The following is a 17,735-nucleotide window of genomic DNA, read 5'->3' on the forward strand; positions in this document are numbered from 1 at the left end:
GCAAGCAAAAGATCAAAGCAGAGCATGCATACCGGTCATAGATCCACCAGGACACCTGGGGAGGCTCCGCCTCCTAGGAGCTTGGAGACCCTGAAGACCGCCTGCGCCCCTCCAGCCCGGATCAGTGGGACAAGACGAGGGCTCAGAGAACTCGCCAGGCTAATGAACTCCACTCGAGTCCCACATCCACTAGGCTTTTCACTATTAGCCAGCACACACAGTGGTAAATTGACAGAAAATTTCCCCCTCAGTGTAGGAAGATGCATAAAATACATGATGCCTGTGAAAATATATTTATTGCAAAAGTTATATCAGTCTTGTAAGAAAGCACCAGCCTTCTCTGGGGAAAGGCATGGGTGGGAAAATGAATAAAATAACTCAGTATTTTGACTGTTTGCTGCAGTGGAAGAGAGACTTCTGTTTCTCAAGCTGAGTGGGAAGAGAGGGATTTATCCTTGGATGCCTAGGAACAAGGCAGAGTAGCGTAGAAAAGTCACTCCCTGGTGTGAGCATGGGAGCAAGTCCCCAACCCAACCCCCAGGCCTGGTCGATGGTTGTTCCGAGCCAGCCATTCCTCCCGGGTCGGGCTTGTTCTGGCGCGTTGGGATCTGCTGAGTGAGGCACTGAGCCTGGCTGCTGCTGCTGCCGCCCAGCACTGTGATTAAGAGCTCAATGATTGATTTTCTAGCCCATGACCACATTGGTGGGGACAGAGTATGGCAGAGGAGGCTGGCAGGAAGCCAAGTGGAAAGAGGGTGTATGAAATGAGCTCTCAATGAAGAAAACTGTGGGAAAGAATGCAATGGAAGCAGATCTGGGGCCAGTAGATGTGGGAAAGTAGAACAACTCAAAAATGGTCTTCAAACTCGAACCAAGAACACAGCATTTTAGCAAACACAGGAAGAGGATCCAGTGTATGAGAAAGGCTCAGCGCTCTTTGTATAAAACAGACTATTCCTCTTTGTACAACCATCACGGACAAGGCTTAACCTCCCTTCTGTACGGGGTTCTGAGGCTAGAAAGAAGAATCAGTCAGTCTAGAGAAGGGGATTGAAAACACACGGAACGAGGTGTTAAAACACAAATGGCTCTTAAGGGAGTCATCAAAACATTTTGCCTAAACTTTGGGCTCGGAGCCAGTAGGCAGGAGTGGGGCAGGGAGGGCCTGGGACTGTGCCCTGGGTGCTGCCTGCCTCCTGTGCAAACCTGAGGAAGGTTTTAGCAGGAAGACCCTGGTTGCTTCCCCCCGACCCCCACCCCCCTTACGTCCAGAGGAGGTCTGCTGAAGTGATGGGAGCTGGGAAAACCTCCCAGCACCAAGGGTCAGTTAGACATCCTCCTTATAAGCCTCAAGCTGTGGACACTTGCAACATGATTCCTTCCCCTCCCCCCACCACACACCCCCACCCACCTGGAACTTGGGTCTCAGTTGACTCGCCCTGTGTGTTTTGAGGGAAGATTTCTTTTAACCTACTATGCCCCTGTTTCAACCCCCTTTGAGTAAAGAAATAAAAATTATTTGTGTTTCCTTTAGCTTTCAGCATCTTTTTTTTTTTTCCCCCTGGAAAATAAACTGGAAACTGAAGATGAGTATCTGTGTGTTTTTGTGCATCAGTGTTTAATATGTAAGAGAGGAGATGATATGTTTTAAAGGGGGAAATAAGAAAAAAATATCATACAACTCAAAACTAGTGCTTGACCAAGCTCAGTACCTGATGGTTTTATTTTTTTAATATCAGAAATAAAATCCTATTTCTGCAGTTCATGTCTGAAAATGGTGTAATCCAAAGTGGCTCTTTCATCTTCCACTGCAGGAACTGGTTCTTTGTGTAGCTTTGGAGCCCAGGTGTCTGCCCTGGAGGACTTTAAGGAAGTTATATTTAAGCCAGAAGACTTTAGAAAAGTATAGACTAGGCTGAAGGACCTCTGATCAGTCTAGCCTGAGCTGGCAGACCTGATACCAGTGTAGCCTAAGCCTCTTATCTCCTAGGGGAGGAATTCAAGCTGTGAAAAGGTGGCTTGCCCAAGCCCTTCTGCAGGTGAGCACCACCAGGACACAACCTTCTTAACCCCTGGCTCAGGGGCCTTCCCTCTCTTTCTCAGTCAAAACGGACTGAAATTTCTGGCAGTGCTGAGACAAATGTCCCTAACACTGTGCTCTTTTTCACAGATAAAAACTGAGTTTAAGAAGAAACAATACTCGACTAAAAAAAAAAAAAAATACCTGGCATTTAAGCACACAGCCCCAAAACAAGACGTGGTCTCCCGGGTACTGGAAGTACTCCGAAATCCGCAAAGTCTCATTCGTGGTTCAGAAAACAAAATAGAACAACTTTCTCTGCTCCCTCCTCTCCTCTCCCCGCCCTCGCCCGCTCCGTGCAATAGCTGTTCTTGGCAGATGCCCAAAGCGGCACCCGGTAATTCCACGGTACATTGTGTACATTTGCATCCATTTAACCAGCTATTTACAGCCGCCCTTTACCGCCACCTGTAAGAGGCAACGCCGTAATGACACTAAGTGGCGGGGCCGGGAAGCGGGGGACCCGTGATGTTCTACACTTCAAGAGCAGGAATCTGTGAAGGGCTGGCACTTGGAGAAACCAAGAGACGGCTGGGGACATCACACGTACTGGGCGGGAGGCGACAGGAGGAGGCGCGCCAGACGGAGGGTCCTTCCTCGGGAGCTCCACTCGGTGGCTCCTTTTCCGTTACCACCACCGCGAGGAGGGACCTGCCAGGCCTTCCGCGCGGCTTATTTCCTGCCTGATAAAGAGCCCGCTGCCATTTGGATTTGCTGAAGCTCTGAATCACTCGAGACGAGACGCCTGATGGTCCCGAGGAGGGTGGGGACGCAGCGCGCTAGGGTGGGAGCCGCAGTCCGGCGGCATCCGGGCTGGATGTCACCCCCTGGCGCCTGGGAAACCTGTTCGCGGATGTGATGCTGCAACGCGGGGACACCTGCGCTCCCGTGCGTGCCGCACTCGTGCAGCTCCGGGTGGCAAACGGGATGAAGCGGGGGCGAGGGCGAGAGGAAGTTGAGGCGCTGGAGTATCAGGAACGCAGCCTTAGCTTGCCCGGCTCTTTGGAGGCTGTCCGGAGGAGCCGGGGCGGGGAGGGGAGGGCTGCTGCGGCTGGCGAGCAGTGAACGCGGACTTCCAAGGGGTCCCCGGCATAGTTGGAGGTCGAGCATTCTAAGCCCCAACCCCAAGGGTGGCTACCCGGAGGTCCCAAGTGCCGCGAGGAGAGCCCTCGGAGCACACCCAGCCTCGCAGAAGCAAAAGCTAAACCCGTAATGGGCCGGGGGGCTGGCGGGGTGGGGCGCAGAGCCAGCGCGGACCGGGAGCGCCTTTCGTTTTAAGGAGCCTTACTTCTGGGAAGGGACAGGGAACTGTCAATCAGCGAGGGAGGGAGCGCACCGGCGCCGGGTGATGTCAGCGGATCAGCTGCTCGATAACAAAGAGGGGGTATTACAGGAGAAAGTTGCAGCGGCGGCGGCGGCGGCCACCGCGGCACCCCGGAGCCTGGGAGGCAAGGGGGCAAGTGGGCGAAGGGAGGAGGGACGGCTGCCGACGGAGCAGCTTAAGGCCAAGGAATTGAAAGGGCTGTAGGGGGAGGCAGTGCGAGCCAGCCCCGACTGCTCCTCCTCTTCCTCCTCCTCCAAACTCGCAGGGTTCAGCCCCAGCGCTCGCTCAGCCGCCGCGAGCACCCGGAGGGACGCGAGGCAGCCGCGCGGCCCCGAGCTGGGCAGGGTCCCCAGCCGCCATGGATAGCGACGATGAGATGGTGGAGGAGGCGGTGGAAGGTACAAGCATCTCTGTGGGGCCCCGGGAGGAGGCGCCGGAGGGGGCACGGGACGCGGAAGGAGTGGCTGGCTGCGACCGGCGCGGCTCCGGGCCCCCAGCGGCCGCCACTGTCCCCTACGCGGGTGGCCGGGTTCGTGCAGGGACCGGACGGCCACGGCCACGCCGCCGGGAGCGCGCACTGAGCGGCGGGGCGCAGGCCGGGAACGGGGCTCAGCTGGGCCGGGGTCCCCGGGGGTGGTCAGGAGAGGGGCACGGCTGCTCCATCCTGCCCGGCCACCGCCTGCATCCGCCCTCGGAGTTACAAAACCTGCCCCGCACTCCGGCCTTCCCCTTTTCGGGGATGGGAGATGGAGGTGCGCAGGAGGACAGACCCCCCCGGCCCCCCTCCCCCGCCGCCGCTGGCGATCTCGGCGGAGCAATCCTGAGCCCCTCTCCCGGCGCCAGCCCTTTGGTTCGGCTTGCCGCTGCGATCCGCGATGACCGCGGTCGCGTCCGGGTCCGTCCCCCGGCGCAGCGCACAGGGCTGGACTAGGCACGTGGCAGCCGCGGCTCGGGCGGTCGCTCCTCCGAAAAGATGAAATCATTGCAGGGCCGGGGACAAGGCTCCGGACCCGGGGCTTGAACGCACGCCGACCTGGCCTCCGCTGCCCCAGAGCGCACTCGGCCAAACCGCCCCTCCCCCTTCCTGCTTCCCCGGCGGGTGCCGCCGCCGCCAAGCTGTGCAGGCGCCCCGCAAGCCCGGACCCAAATTGCTGGGTGACACTTAACTTTCTGAATTCCATGCAGTTGGCTGTGGGTGATATCACCGCCTCTGTGTCGTGTTTCTCCGCCCCTTCGCTTCCAGCGCCCCTCCCCCGACTTTTCTCGCCACTTTGTTTTGCTGAGTTTCTCCACCTCTTTTTCTTTCTTTTTTTTTTTGGCTAGTTCTAAAAAAACAAGGTGGGGACGTTATACAATCTAGTTGTTTGTATCATGAGACGTTATGATTTTGTAACAGTGAATACTGGAAAATACATGTTAGCGTTATTTCTATGATTCTACCCTGGTCGGTACGTCGTGATGTTTTGCAGTGTTGCACGGTATTATTCCAGAATATTTTAACCAAACAGCTAAGTAAACATTTTTTAGCTTTTGGTTGAATCTGCTTTCTATCTAATTTATATAAACAAGTTCTTAGAAATGGTAAAGAAAAACAAAGTGACAAGGCTTACAGACTCGTGAGAATGCAGTTAATGCTACTTTGGGAGGAAAAAAAAATCAATTTTTATATCAACATAATTGACTCCGTTTGCAATGCTCCCAAGGTCTTAGGGAGAGACTAAGTTGGATAATATTTTTGAATTCTCTAAAAGCTGTCTTCATATAACTGTTGAAACTTCTTATTTCTTTATCGTGCTTCAAGGAGTGTTGGTTTTGTTTTAAATTCACAATGCCCTGAACTATTTCTCTCTAAGTAAAGCCAATGCTGGGACTTCCTGGGGCCCAAAGACGTTGATTGGTAATCTTCTTTAAATTATTGACTACGTGTGCCTTCATGTTATGAAAGATAATTGAAAAATGCTACTCTCAAATTGTTAGGACTTGCTCTCATTCTTCAAAGTTTACTTAGACTCGTGAAAATAATGCAAACCCTTGATCACAGGCAGTGCTCCCAAGGTTAAACTACCTTACCCTTTGAAGCTGTTTGGAAACCTAAGGCTCAGTTGTCCACAGTCCCAGGCTCCTTGCAGAATGTGAACAAGCCGCTTTAGAAATACATCGATGCTTTTGAGATTGCTCAATGGGTGGAAGCAGAGAAACTTCTTTATATAAGCAAGGAAGTTTCTGTTATATAGAATGTGGGGGTATGTTAATAGACATTATATCTAAAGTCAGAATATACTTGAGAAGGGTCACTATTTAATACTTATGCTGGCACAACTGGCTTAAACCTTGAATGTCTGGAGCAATCCAGGACACATGGTTACTCAGTAATATCAACAGTAAACAAAGTAACGCAGAGTCTTTAAGTCCTTAGAGGCCCACAAGGCTCCGACTTACACAGTGTCTAGAGCATGTATGAGTAAAAGTAGGCTTTTTTCCAGCCATTCCTGGCCTTTTATTCCTGGTCTGTAATAGTGTCAAGATCTAACGCATGCACGGGGGACTGGTAAAAGGCTAGTCTGAGCATCTTGGTGTTGAAGAACCAGCTAACCTACCTCTGTCCATATACAGAACGTGTGTTCTCTGTAATTTCATTGTCTTAGCTATCATTCTTGCTGTAATTATTTAGTTCTTACCATGTGCAGGCTCTGTGCTAAGTGTTTCACACACATATTATGCATTCAGTCTCATGATGTGGGTACTCATATTGTCCTGATTTTACAGAGGAGGAAACTGAGGCTTAGAGGAGTTAAGAACTGATCCAAAGACCCTCAGCTATGCAGGGGACAGGCTTGGACCCCAGAACCCTGCTCCACCATACTACATTGTCTCCCTGTGTGTGTGTGTGAATTGCTCAGTCATGTCTGACTCTTGGCAACCCCACGGACTGTAGCCTGCCAGGCTCCTCTGTCCATGGAATTCTCCAGGCAAGAATACTGGAGTGGATTGCCATTCGCTTCTCCAGATAGTCTTCCTATACCCTTCTTATTTTTTATTTCTTAATGAGCCAGTCACATATAGGAAACAGTTGGTAGCTGAGTTTGAAAGCAACAGTTAAATGTTCTGTCCTTCTTTATCAGTGTCACTCTTTAGAGACTGGTTCTGAAAGAGTTCAGTGACTTTCAGAAAAAAATATATTTGGGGAAAGAGAATTTAACTTATAGCCTCTGCCAGTGACATCCTTTTTCTTCCTCCTTAGAAATTTACTCTGGGGAAGAAACTGGTCTCTTCAGGACTTAAGTTTAAGTATTGATTGTCACATCACGTATCTTTTAGTTACCTCTCTGTTAGGGTGGAACTGCGGCTTCATTGGAGTTCTAAGCTCTGGTGGAGGAATCCCTGAAGGCAGATGGGTGGAGGGGAGGGAGTTTCTGTTTATGATGTTGGCTGTGCTTCTTTGGGAAGGCTGCCCTGGGCCTCAGCAGGCCTGCAAACATCACCTGAGCTCCCGCTGTGGGTTTTATTCTTTTATATTATTATTATTTTAAAGGTTTTCTTCGCTGCACTGCACAGCATGTGGGATCTTAGTTCCTACAAGGGATCGAATCCATGCCCTTGGCATTGGAAGCACAGAGTCTCAACCACAGGACAGCCAAGGAAGTCCCCTTGCTGTGGTTTTTTCTCTTTGAGGCTCATTGGTTCAACGAAGGGTGATGTTTAGCTTTGGGAATAGAATTTTTCATTACATCTATTTCTTTGCCTGCCAGTAAACACAAAGATGAATACAAGGTGGTCCCTAATGTAATTTGAAATAAATATATCATATCTAATCAGATGAGTGATGGTGGTTGAGAGGAAGTGGAAATTGCATACAGCTTGTGGAAGTAGTTGGGGAAGGAATTCCCCGAAGAGCTGGCGTGGAATTGAGTCCAGTTGAGAGAGGCACTTTGTGAGAAAAGAGAGGTGTGGAATGAAACAATAATTCACAGGGAAAAAGAAAACAAATGACCAACAAGCATTTGAAAAGAAACAACTTCACTAAATAAATACAAATGCAAATGCTGAGATAAAGGTTTTCTCTAATTAGGTTGGCAAAATTCAATAAGACTAGTATCATCCCGCAAAGAAGGGGACACTCTTATGTATGATTCATTGGTATCATCAAGGAATTTCAGCTAATCAAATGTTAACCCAGGTGCACCAAAACAAAAAAGGAAAAGAAAAAAGAGAGGGGGAGAGTGGAATTATTGCAGGCACATTCAGAGACGAACCACTGGCTTCTACTATAACAGAGGGTCAAGGAGGAGAAAAGTGGAGGGTAACACAGGGAACGGAGTCTTTTCATAGGCCCAAACCATGAACTGTCCTAGAGGCTCTTTAGAGCTCAGAGTGGAAGGATGGGCGCTCTGCTCTGGGAGGATGAACAGGCAGTGGGGAGCAGGTGAAGCCATCATCTAGAAGGCTCTTTGAAGTAGCAGTTATGAGGGCAGGAAAAATCAGACAGGCCTGGAAGCATAAAGGCGACATGGAGGAAGCAAAAAAGAGGAAAGAGCAGTATCACTAGAACAAAGAAGCCAGAATGAAAACAAGAATCTCTGTGTCTCACTGCCCCAGTCCCCTCAAATAGTAAGTGGATTTTTTTCCCCTTAAAATATATTTATTTTTAATTGATTGATGATTGCCTTACAGTATTGGTTTGATTTCTACCATACATCAAAATGAATTAGCCGTAGGTGTACACATATCCCTTCCATCTTAAACCTCCCTCCCGCCTCCCGCCCTTTCGCACCCCTCTAGGTCATGACAGAGCCCAGGTCTGAGTTCCCTGAGTCATACAGCGAATTTCTATTTGCTCTCTATCTTACATATGTTGATGTATATGCTTCCATGCTGTGTGTGTGCTTAGTCACTCAGTCGTGTCTGATTGTTTGCAACCCCATGAACTTGTAGCCTGCCAGGCTCCTCTGTCCATGGAATTCTCCAGGCAAGAATATTGCAGTGGGTTGCCATGCCCTCTTCCAGGGGATCTTCCCGATCCAGGGATTGAACCCAGGTCTTCCACATTGCTGGTGGATTCTTTACCGTCTGAGCCACCATGGGAAGTCCCATGCTTCCATGCTGCTCTCTCAAATATTAAGAGTATTTTTAACTGTCCTCCTAATCACTTATTCCACCTGTCTTTAACAAGACTGCTGATGCTCTGAACTTAGGAAGAATACAGGCGAGGTGTTCTGGTAACACCCTTTGTATGTGGGCCTCACATTAAAACTATGACCCTCACAACTAATACCTGAGCTCTTGCAAAGGATGACTTTCAAAAATCAAATTGTGTTTTTAACCACAAGCATAAATGCTTCATCATGAAGGCACATTCTTGCACTAAACAGAATAAGTTTGCCTTTTTTATGATTATTACCTTTTTAAAAATAATTCTGTTCTACAAAACCAACAATGCATATAAGGGTCTCTGGTTCTGAGAGGAACACACACACACACACAGTCTCTCTCTCTCACACACACACACAGACACACACACACACACACACACTCAGATCTCCTGTGAGAAAGCCTGCGGCTGTAAGCAGCACAGTGTCTGATCCAGAGGGAATTTCCTCTGCTGAGAGGAACCATCACTGCATAAAACACAGCCCTCGCTCTCATCAGGTTCAGGAAAAAAACTCTGAGAGAACCCGAGGGGAAAAAAAAATTGAACTTCTGTCTGTTCAGTAGATAATGATCTTGAGAGCAAAGTGAAAAAGTAGATTTGTGAGATGGTTCCTTTTTTTCCCCTTTCTCTAACTTCTGTCAATATTTGAACACCATGCTGCAGACAGATATACAACACAAGAGCTGGGGCTGCTCTCCCAACACACAGCTGTCGTTTGAGCGGGTTTTCCTTGTTTGGGTCTGGCCCTCAACCTCTGTTGAGTGGGAACTGGCCTGGAAGGCTGTCGGCTGACTTGGCGCATTGCACAGGCTGACCCTGATCCGAGCAGGCAGGACTAGTGTTGCTCTTTGCGTTGGGTGACACGTGGAAGAGACAGGCATTTGCCGTCAGGATATGCTGGTGCTGTGAGAACTCTCTTAACTCTGAAGGCCTCTTCCATTTCTCTGCCTGGGACCTGAGATCACCTCTCTTTAGAGGTCACTTCTGCCATCAGCAGGAAAGGATACCCTGCCAGTTTGCTCTTATCCCAGGATTGAAAGAGTGGGGGAAGGAGTTCTTAGCATCCATTAGCTCATTCAGGGTAGCTGTTAATGTGCTTCTTGGGCAATGAGATGACTTTCTCATCTGTAAGACTGGAATTCGAGGGATGGTTGTGAGGTTTAATTTAGATAATAAGAAATTACATAACTCAGTGCCTGATGCATAGTAGGTATACAAATGTTTTTTTCATCTCTGTGTTTCAGTCTCCCTCTCCATTAAATTGACTTACTGGCAAGATAAATATTACATGATCTAATTGTCCAAATGGCTTTGGAACAAGAGTTGTACCAGAAGCTCCTGTAGCACTAGTTGGTAGGAGATGTGAGGTCATAGCAACCCAGTCTTTTCTCTTCCTGACATTTCTTTTCTTGGAAAGTCTCTTAACTGTTATTGTTTTGGTTGTGGGTGTTGTTTTAAACATAAAATTCTGCTGCCAGAAACACCACCCCAGGCTATTAAATATTCAGGATGGAAGTCTTGAATGATCATAAGCCGTATTAACTTTTAGCTCCTTTTCATTGATCCTGGTCATTGATCACATCCTGGTCATTGATCACATCGTCCTGCTTTTGGGAGGATGAGAAGAGAACAAACAAGCCAACCACAGGACCCTGCTGTGATCTGATAGAAGGCGATTTCAGAGATTTCTCGCAGCACGCCACCTGAACAGCTTTGGAAAGGCAATAAAGGGTCACCCGTCCCAGCCTTCTTCCTAGACACGTGGTGTCACCAGAAAAACGGCCATCATTCAGCACCCCCCCCTGTTCCTTTCTCCCTAGAGACTAAGAAGGTGATGGGACTTCTCTCCACTGGCCTGCACAGAGGCAAGCATCTGTCATGGAGCGTGGTTGATGTTACTGCTTTCATCTCAGTAGGATTCAGGACTGTCCCTCAAGTGTTTTTATTGTGTTCTGTGATGCTTCCAATTTTCTCTAATATCTAAATGCCGCTGCTGAGGGTGCACCTGCAATGTTTTGCTCAGAAGTAGGACAGGACCTTTGCAACTGAGGAAAGGTGGAAATGAATTTACATTGTGATCATAATACTTCTCTTGATCCAAAGTAGAATAGGGACTTCCACAGTGGTCCAGTGACTCTGTGCTCCCAATACAAGGGGCCCAGGTTTGATCCTTGGTCAGGAAACTATTACTAGATCCGACATGCTACAGCTAAGACCCGGCATGGCCAAATAATTTTTTTTAATATATTAAAAAAAAAACAAAAACGAGGTAGAATCACTAATTTCATCAAACATTAGTTTTATAATGTCTGAAATATGTGAACTGTTTTATATGGAGAAAGCATTTTCAACAGATTAGTAGGTACTTCAATATAAGGCTAAAATGGTTATTCTGATAGTTATACCTAAATCGAAAGTGGGGTGCTACATTCGTAGGAATGCTAACAGCTAAATTTAATTTGATCTGAGCAACATTTCATTAAAAAAAGCTTTTAACTACACACTGAGTGGGTTTTTTATGAAAAAAGAAAAAGATTTAATTTATTTCAATGAGAAAAATGTCATCAGTAGATATTTAGAAAATAATTGTCCAAATTATTTTATATGATTCAAGTGTCATTGAATCATGTCACATACAGTTTTTGGTTTTTGAGCAAGGAAGCAAATGTGGCCTGGTTCCCTCCTAATCATTAACCTCCTGGCCCTTGGCGAAAAAAAAAAATGTGTTAAGAGAAAAGGATCCTTATTGATTGTGATTTATTTAAATAGCCATGTTTTTTTGATATATTCTAGGTAATTCATTCTATACAGAATGAGATATAGCAATAAAAGTCTTTGTTCATTTGTATTTTATGTTTATGTAATCAATAATACAAATAAACAGGTTTTTTTGTTCTTCATAAGAGTGCTTGCTTACTATCCCTTCTAAGGGATGATATTCTTTTATCACTTTAAAAGAAATTATTTTAGGAGAGTAAAGCATTCATTGTGTTATGGTCTGTGTTCCTTTTTTTTTCTTTTTTAATGTCTGTGAGCCATCTGGAAGCCATATTTACGTGTTTAATGTCCTTGCATTGCACAGTATTTAATTATTTTATACCTTTTCATCCATGACTCAGGTCATTAACCCAGGAAAAAGTCAGCAGATTAACTGCTGCCTTTATTTTCAACCCACCTCTGCAAAATTAGCTCAGCAAAATTACTGGGGAGACACCAAGGAGGTGACTCCTGGGTTTTGTGAAATATGTGGATAATAATAAGAAACCTAAATGTTGACTAGAAACATAAATATTAAAATATACCAGTCGGTGACGCGAGAAGAACCAGCAATTTAAAGATCACAGTGTAATCATGGCTACTGATGTTCAAAATCACTGCCTAAATGGTCATGTGGATACTTCTGGCTACATTTAAAGCACAAACCCTCTGAACACAATGGGCAGAAGGTATATGACAAGGTTATTACTGAACATTGAAAGCTGAAAGATTTTTATAAGGTAAAGCAGTAAGTTCAATGTTAAGCTTAAGTTCAAGCTTAGAAGGACTCTGAGTTTGTGTGTTTGTACAATGAGGTGCTGACGTTAGGGCAGTTGTAGAGAGGTGGGTCGAGCTCTTGTTGTCAGAAGGTAACAAAGAGCAGGGGGGTTTTCAGAGGGTGCTTGGCCAGCAGAGCTCCACGTCAGACCGTATCAGTTCAGTTCAGTCACTCAGTCATGTCTGACTCTTTGTGACCCCGTGAACCGCAGCACGCCAGGCCTCCCTGTCCATCACCAACTCCTGGAGTCCACCCAAACCCATGTCTACTGAGTCGGTGATGCCATCCAGCCATCTCATCCTCTGTCGTCCCCTTCTCCTCCTGCCCCCAATCCCTCTCAGCATTAGAGTCTTCTCCAATGAGTCAGCTCTTCACATCAGGTGGCCAGAGTATCGGAGTTTCCGCTTCAACATCAGTCCTTCCAATGAACACCCAGGATGGATCTCCTTTAGGATGGACTGGTTGGATCTCCTTGCAGTCCAAGGGACTCTCAAGAGTCTTTTCCAACACCACAGTTCAAAAGCATCAATTCTTCTGTGCTCAGCTTCCTTTATGGTCCAACTGTCACATCCATACATGACCACTGGAAAAACCATAGCCATATAATGATGTATAAAATTGTATTGTGCTTTGTTCTAGAATCACAGCACACATGTGCCATCTCAACCACATTTCGGTTAAGCATGACCGTTCAGGGGCATTAATTCCAAACCTGAGGAGTACCACGCGGTTTGGTACTGAATCAATTGAAACTCACACTGCAGATGTTATTATTGAGAATAACTTTCAGTCCCTAGTAAAATATGAGTGTGGTTTGGGTTCTTATTCTTACATGTGTCTAAGGTGCTCTATCGTGGACCCGTCCTTTTGAAAGAGTATCTGAGTGGAATTGATGGTACTGATGCAGGCAGAGGAAGCTTGGCATTCGCCTTTCCCTGAGCAAGGAAGGGACCCCCAGGCTGCTCAGGACACTTGCTGGCAGCGTCTAAGCACAGACCTGAGGGTGGGGGAGCAGGAAGATGTTAAGGTTTGCCTCGTGTTTCCCTTTCCCAGGGCACCTGGACGACGATGGATTGCCACACGGCTTCTGCACAGTCACCTACTCCTCCACGGACAGATTTGAGGGCAACTTCATTCACGGAGAAAAGAATGGACGGGGCAAGTTCTTCTTCTTTGATGGCAGGTAGCACTCACGGTTTGGTTTTGTTTCGTTTTGGGGGTAGGAGGTAGGTACCAAACTATTTGGAAGAATGATATGAATGAGAGAATTTCAGTATTTTAGTACAATGTATAGAAAAGGTCAGGGTAAGCCCAACATGCATGTACTGCTTTGGGGCCCAGGGAATTCAGCCCCTGTTACAGAACTCAAGTGGCCTGCACACAGTGAAGCCAGTCTGCTGACACCAGGTGGTGGAGAAGGAAAGTGTTTTATGCAGGGCACCAAGCAAACAGTCCAGGGCACCTAGTGTTGCCTGTTACACTCCTGCACGGGTTTCAGGAAAGCATTTTTAAAGACAAGGTAAGGCCAGGGCATCCCAGGATATTTAATGAGCTTGTGTACAATTCTCTGATTGACGGTGAGGTAACGGGCGGTGTCACGGGGGTTAGCTTTACCAAGGTGCGAGTAAGTCTGGGGGCTACTCGCTCATGGTCATCAAGGGGTCCATTTCTTCCATTTGGTGAGGGATTTAGCATCTGTAAGTCAACTTAGGAAATGTGCATCAGTACTGTTATCTAGGTATTTCAGAGGGGAGCTATCGCAGAGGATATGGGGGAGGGGTCTGTCCCCGGAAGATCCCATAGGGTCCTGCTTGGTTACCCCCCAACCATGGCTATGGCCTGAGACTCATCTCTGCCATCATCACCTCTGAGGGTGTACTTGTCAAAGACCCTCTGCCGTGCCAGATTCAGGGGCCCTCATCTTAAACAGGTTGGTGGGTCTTTGATGGATTTCACCCGTTTGTTCAGGTAATGCATCTCCATAAAGTTACACAAGTGGGGATTGTTCTTCGTCAGGGACCAGTGTGTGCAATCCCAGTAGTGACTGACCCACGCTCTTTTTCGAGTGTAGTGCACACTTACTCTGTTGCATTCAGCCCATTCTCAGATATCATGGTCCAGTTTCTTGATTTCCTGAAAGAAGTTCAGCCACCCCATTGTTCCTGCAGCTTCATCATTTTCTCAGTGTATTCTCTCTCCTCCTGAGATTAGTCAAGAGAATATTTAGGAGAGGTCCTCAAAGCCCCGTCATTACGGTTCACTCAGTAAGACGCGTGAACATAGGTGGGGCCAGCTCCAGGCCCAGTGTTGTAAACGCTTGTCTTTGGGGTGATTAGACACTGCATGTGATACCTTAATGCTGACGTTGTACTAGTGTTTCCTATGTTCTCCCTCTAGTTAAAATATTTTTCCCAGCAGGATTCTTTCACTTTGCTTTCACCTCCTGTATGAGAACACCATGAGGCAGAAGTTCTTCACCCTCTTGAGATAGGTGGGAATAGCTAGGACTAGTCTCTTTCAAAAGAGATGAGTTACACAGGCCCAGCTTGCCAGTAGTGACTTTTAAGCCATGTCATCTTCAGAAATGAGGAGTGGCTGGGTGAATTTCTCCAGCAATTAGAGGAATTCAGAGGCACGGAAGAACCGGCTCTTTTCATACCACTTGACTCAGTAATACAGAAATGGATTTTTTTTGGCTGCATGTAGGATCTTAGTTCCCTGAACAGGGATCCAACCCACGTCCCCCTGAGTGGAAGCTCAGAGTCCTAACCACTGGACTTCCAGGGAAGACCCCAGAAGTGGATTTAGCTAAAGCAAATTATAGAATTCTGTGGGACAAGACGCTGAAAGCTCAGCTTTGTACACCGGTGCTAAATCAAATCTTGGAGACAGAGTTTTGGATGAACTAGAAAAGAGTAGCTTTATTGTTTTGCCAGGCAGAGGGGAACACAGTGGGCTAATGCCCTCAAAACCAAGTGTCCCAGCTTGGGGAAGACAGTGACAAGTTTTATCTTAATTGTTCAAATAGGGCGTGACCAACTCATAGATATTCTTCTGATGGGTTGGCAGTGAGATAAGTAGGAGTCCATATGGTCAACCTTCAGGTCCAACTGGTCTGGGGTCTACATTGCTTGTGGGCAGCATACTGTCATTAATCGCTAACTTCTCCCACCTGGAGGGGGTTTCAGTCTCTGCAGAATGGCTCAAAGATATTGTCTGTCACCTGTATCTGTTGATGGGAAAATAGGACTTTGCCCCAAGGCTGCTCTGGACTGTTTCTCCCTGGTCTTGCATCCCCTCCCTTCCCTAATTAACAACTGCTTGAATCTGCCCCTTGAAACTCAGGGGAGGTCATGGAGGCTAAATGAAGGTTGTTGCTTGTAATCAAAGAAATGGGAGCACAGAAAGGCCTTCTGCCCAGGAGCCCCACAGAGTCCTGCTCAGTATCAGACATAGCACCACCTGCTAAATTCTTGACATTGGTAATAAGCTGAAGCTTCCACAAACCTTGAAATTCCTTCAGGAGAGAAATTGTCTAAGCTTATAGCTGAAAGGTGATCATAGACACTGGCTTGTGACCCAGCAGCATCCCATCCCTTTTCTGTAGGTGGAGTGAGTTGCTTTTTAAAAAAAATATTAATATGTCTTCAGGCTCTCAGTTATCTCAAATAAGGAGGGGTGAGGAAAGCAATAAAAGCCTCAGAGAACTTTTGTAAACTTTTAACTCCAATCTTCTCTTTCCCTTGTCCCCAGCCCCACACTCAACCTCATTTTGGCAGAAACTGGCTTCCAAACGATTCATGTTCACCAGTATTCTACTTCCTTTTTTCTGCCCTGATGGATCCCCAAAGCCTGTAGTGGCCTCTTACTGGATTTGGTATCAGTGCTTTTCTCTCTCACAACCCCTTTAAGCCATCCAGAGGGAGATTTTTCCTGCCTTGTTTCCACAGAGTTTATTTATAACTCTTTTTTGGAAAGTGTCACTGTTTACCTCATGCAGTTATTCTTTTATTCATTCAACAAATATATATTTATTTGAATGTCTTATTTCCAAGGACTTCCCTGGCAGTCCAGGGGTTAGGGCTCCTCACTTCCAGTGCACGGGGTGCAGCTTCAATCCCTGGCTGGGGACTGAGATCCCACAAGCAACAAGTGCAGCCAAAAATGAGTCTTATTTCCCCTACAGAAGTGAGGTTTCCTTGAGGGCAAAATCTGTGTCTGTTTCATCTTCTATGCTTAATAGCACTTTCTCTTAATTTGGTACTAAAAAAAAAGTTCTTGCTGAATGAGGATAGGAGATGAAAAAGAGGATAGAATTCTCACACACATAGACACACACACACAAGTATTTAAAGAGTTCTTTAAATCTCTTACTTTAAAGGTCATACCTAATTAATTGATTGACTCTGGGAAAACAGTCCAGCAGGTTTGGTTGAATTTAGTGTTGGTTGTGGGCTTGCTTTGGGCTTCCCAGGTGGCTCAGAATCCACCTGCCAACACAGGAGACTTGGGTTTGATCCCTGGGGCTCCAGGGGATCTTCTTGACAATGGCACCCTGCTTCAGTATTTTTGCCTGGAGAATTCCATGGACGGAAGAGCTTGATGGGCTACAGTCCGTGGGGTCACAAAGAGTCTGACATGACAGAGTGACTGAGCACATGGGCTTGCTCTGTACTCAAGAGTTAGGCTAAGTTTCCCAACCAGTGTGCCAGGAATGAGGCCTGGGGTGCTGAGTGGGACCTTGAGACTTCCAGACGCATCCCTCCTTCTGTCAAGCTAGTCACGTCCAGCTCTGACCAGCTTCATGCAGTTCCTCCAGTGTGCCTTACTAATGCAGCGATCTGCCTGTGGGTCAGGACCAGGGCAAACTGGAGCACCAGGTAGGGCTGAAGCATTAGGTCAGTAACTATCTCAGGAATAGAAAGAAATCCACTTCTTTCTTTTTTTCTTTTGGGGGCACAAATTCACTGATTTTTATACCTACCACTCAAACACCTGAAGAGACTTAGGTCCAATGGGAGACTCAAAGAATGATGGTACTAGCAAGGACCTGAAAAGCTCACCCTTGTTAGCCTTTTGCATGTGGCAGGTAATCCCTTGAGGGGAGAAGGTCAGTCTCACTGCCTTTGTGACATGGGATGAAGTCGTGTGGTGACGGGTTCTCAAAAGGTCATAATCAACCTTCTTTCTTAAGCCCAATAACGATCATGTTGTGAGACATCTATTAGAAGGATTTGTGAAAGAACAGATTTATGGTCACCGTGGGGGAGGGAAAGGGTGGGGTGACTTGAGAGAGTAGTCCTGCAACATACGTTACCGTATGTGAAGTGGACAGTCAGTGGGAATTTGCTGTATGATCCAGGGAACTGAAAGCTGGTGCAATGTGATGACTTGGAGCGGGCGATGAGAGCTTTAGGTGGGAGGGAGCTTTAGGAGACGGGCTGGAGGGGCGTATGTATGCCTATGACTGATTCATGTTAATGTATGGCTGATACCATCCCAATATTGTCATAATAGAGTAATTATTCTCCAGTTAAAACTAAAATTAAAAAAAAAAAAGAATTTGTGGAAAAATTAGTGGTCTTATGACTGAAATAAAATGTTATGTGATCTATTAGATCTAACGGGGAGGTGCAGGAAGTGGTCA

General features: G+C 46.9%; 1 protein-coding gene across 1 annotated transcript in view; it reads left to right on the forward strand.

Moving 5' to 3' along the window:
* Positions 1–1,695: 1,695 nt before the first annotated feature.
* The window catches only part of SETD7 (SET domain containing 7, histone lysine methyltransferase), a 52,514-nt gene continuing 36,474 nt past the window's right edge, over positions 1,696–17,735 (forward strand). The window contains exons 1-3 of the mRNA XM_040250479.1: positions 1,696–2,968; positions 3,670–3,802; positions 13,142–13,271. Coding sequence (XP_040106413.1) covers positions 2,939–2,968; positions 3,670–3,802; positions 13,142–13,271 — 293 coding nt within the window. The 5' untranslated portion in view covers positions 1,696–2,938. The remainder of the gene's footprint in view (positions 2,969–3,669; positions 3,803–13,141; positions 13,272–17,735) is intronic.

This window comes from Oryx dammah, unplaced genomic scaffold, assembly GCF_014754425.2.
Source record: "Oryx dammah isolate SB20612 unplaced genomic scaffold, SCBI_Odam_1.1 HiC_scaffold_12, whole genome shotgun sequence".
Lineage (NCBI taxonomy): Eukaryota > Metazoa > Chordata > Mammalia > Artiodactyla > Bovidae > Oryx > Oryx dammah.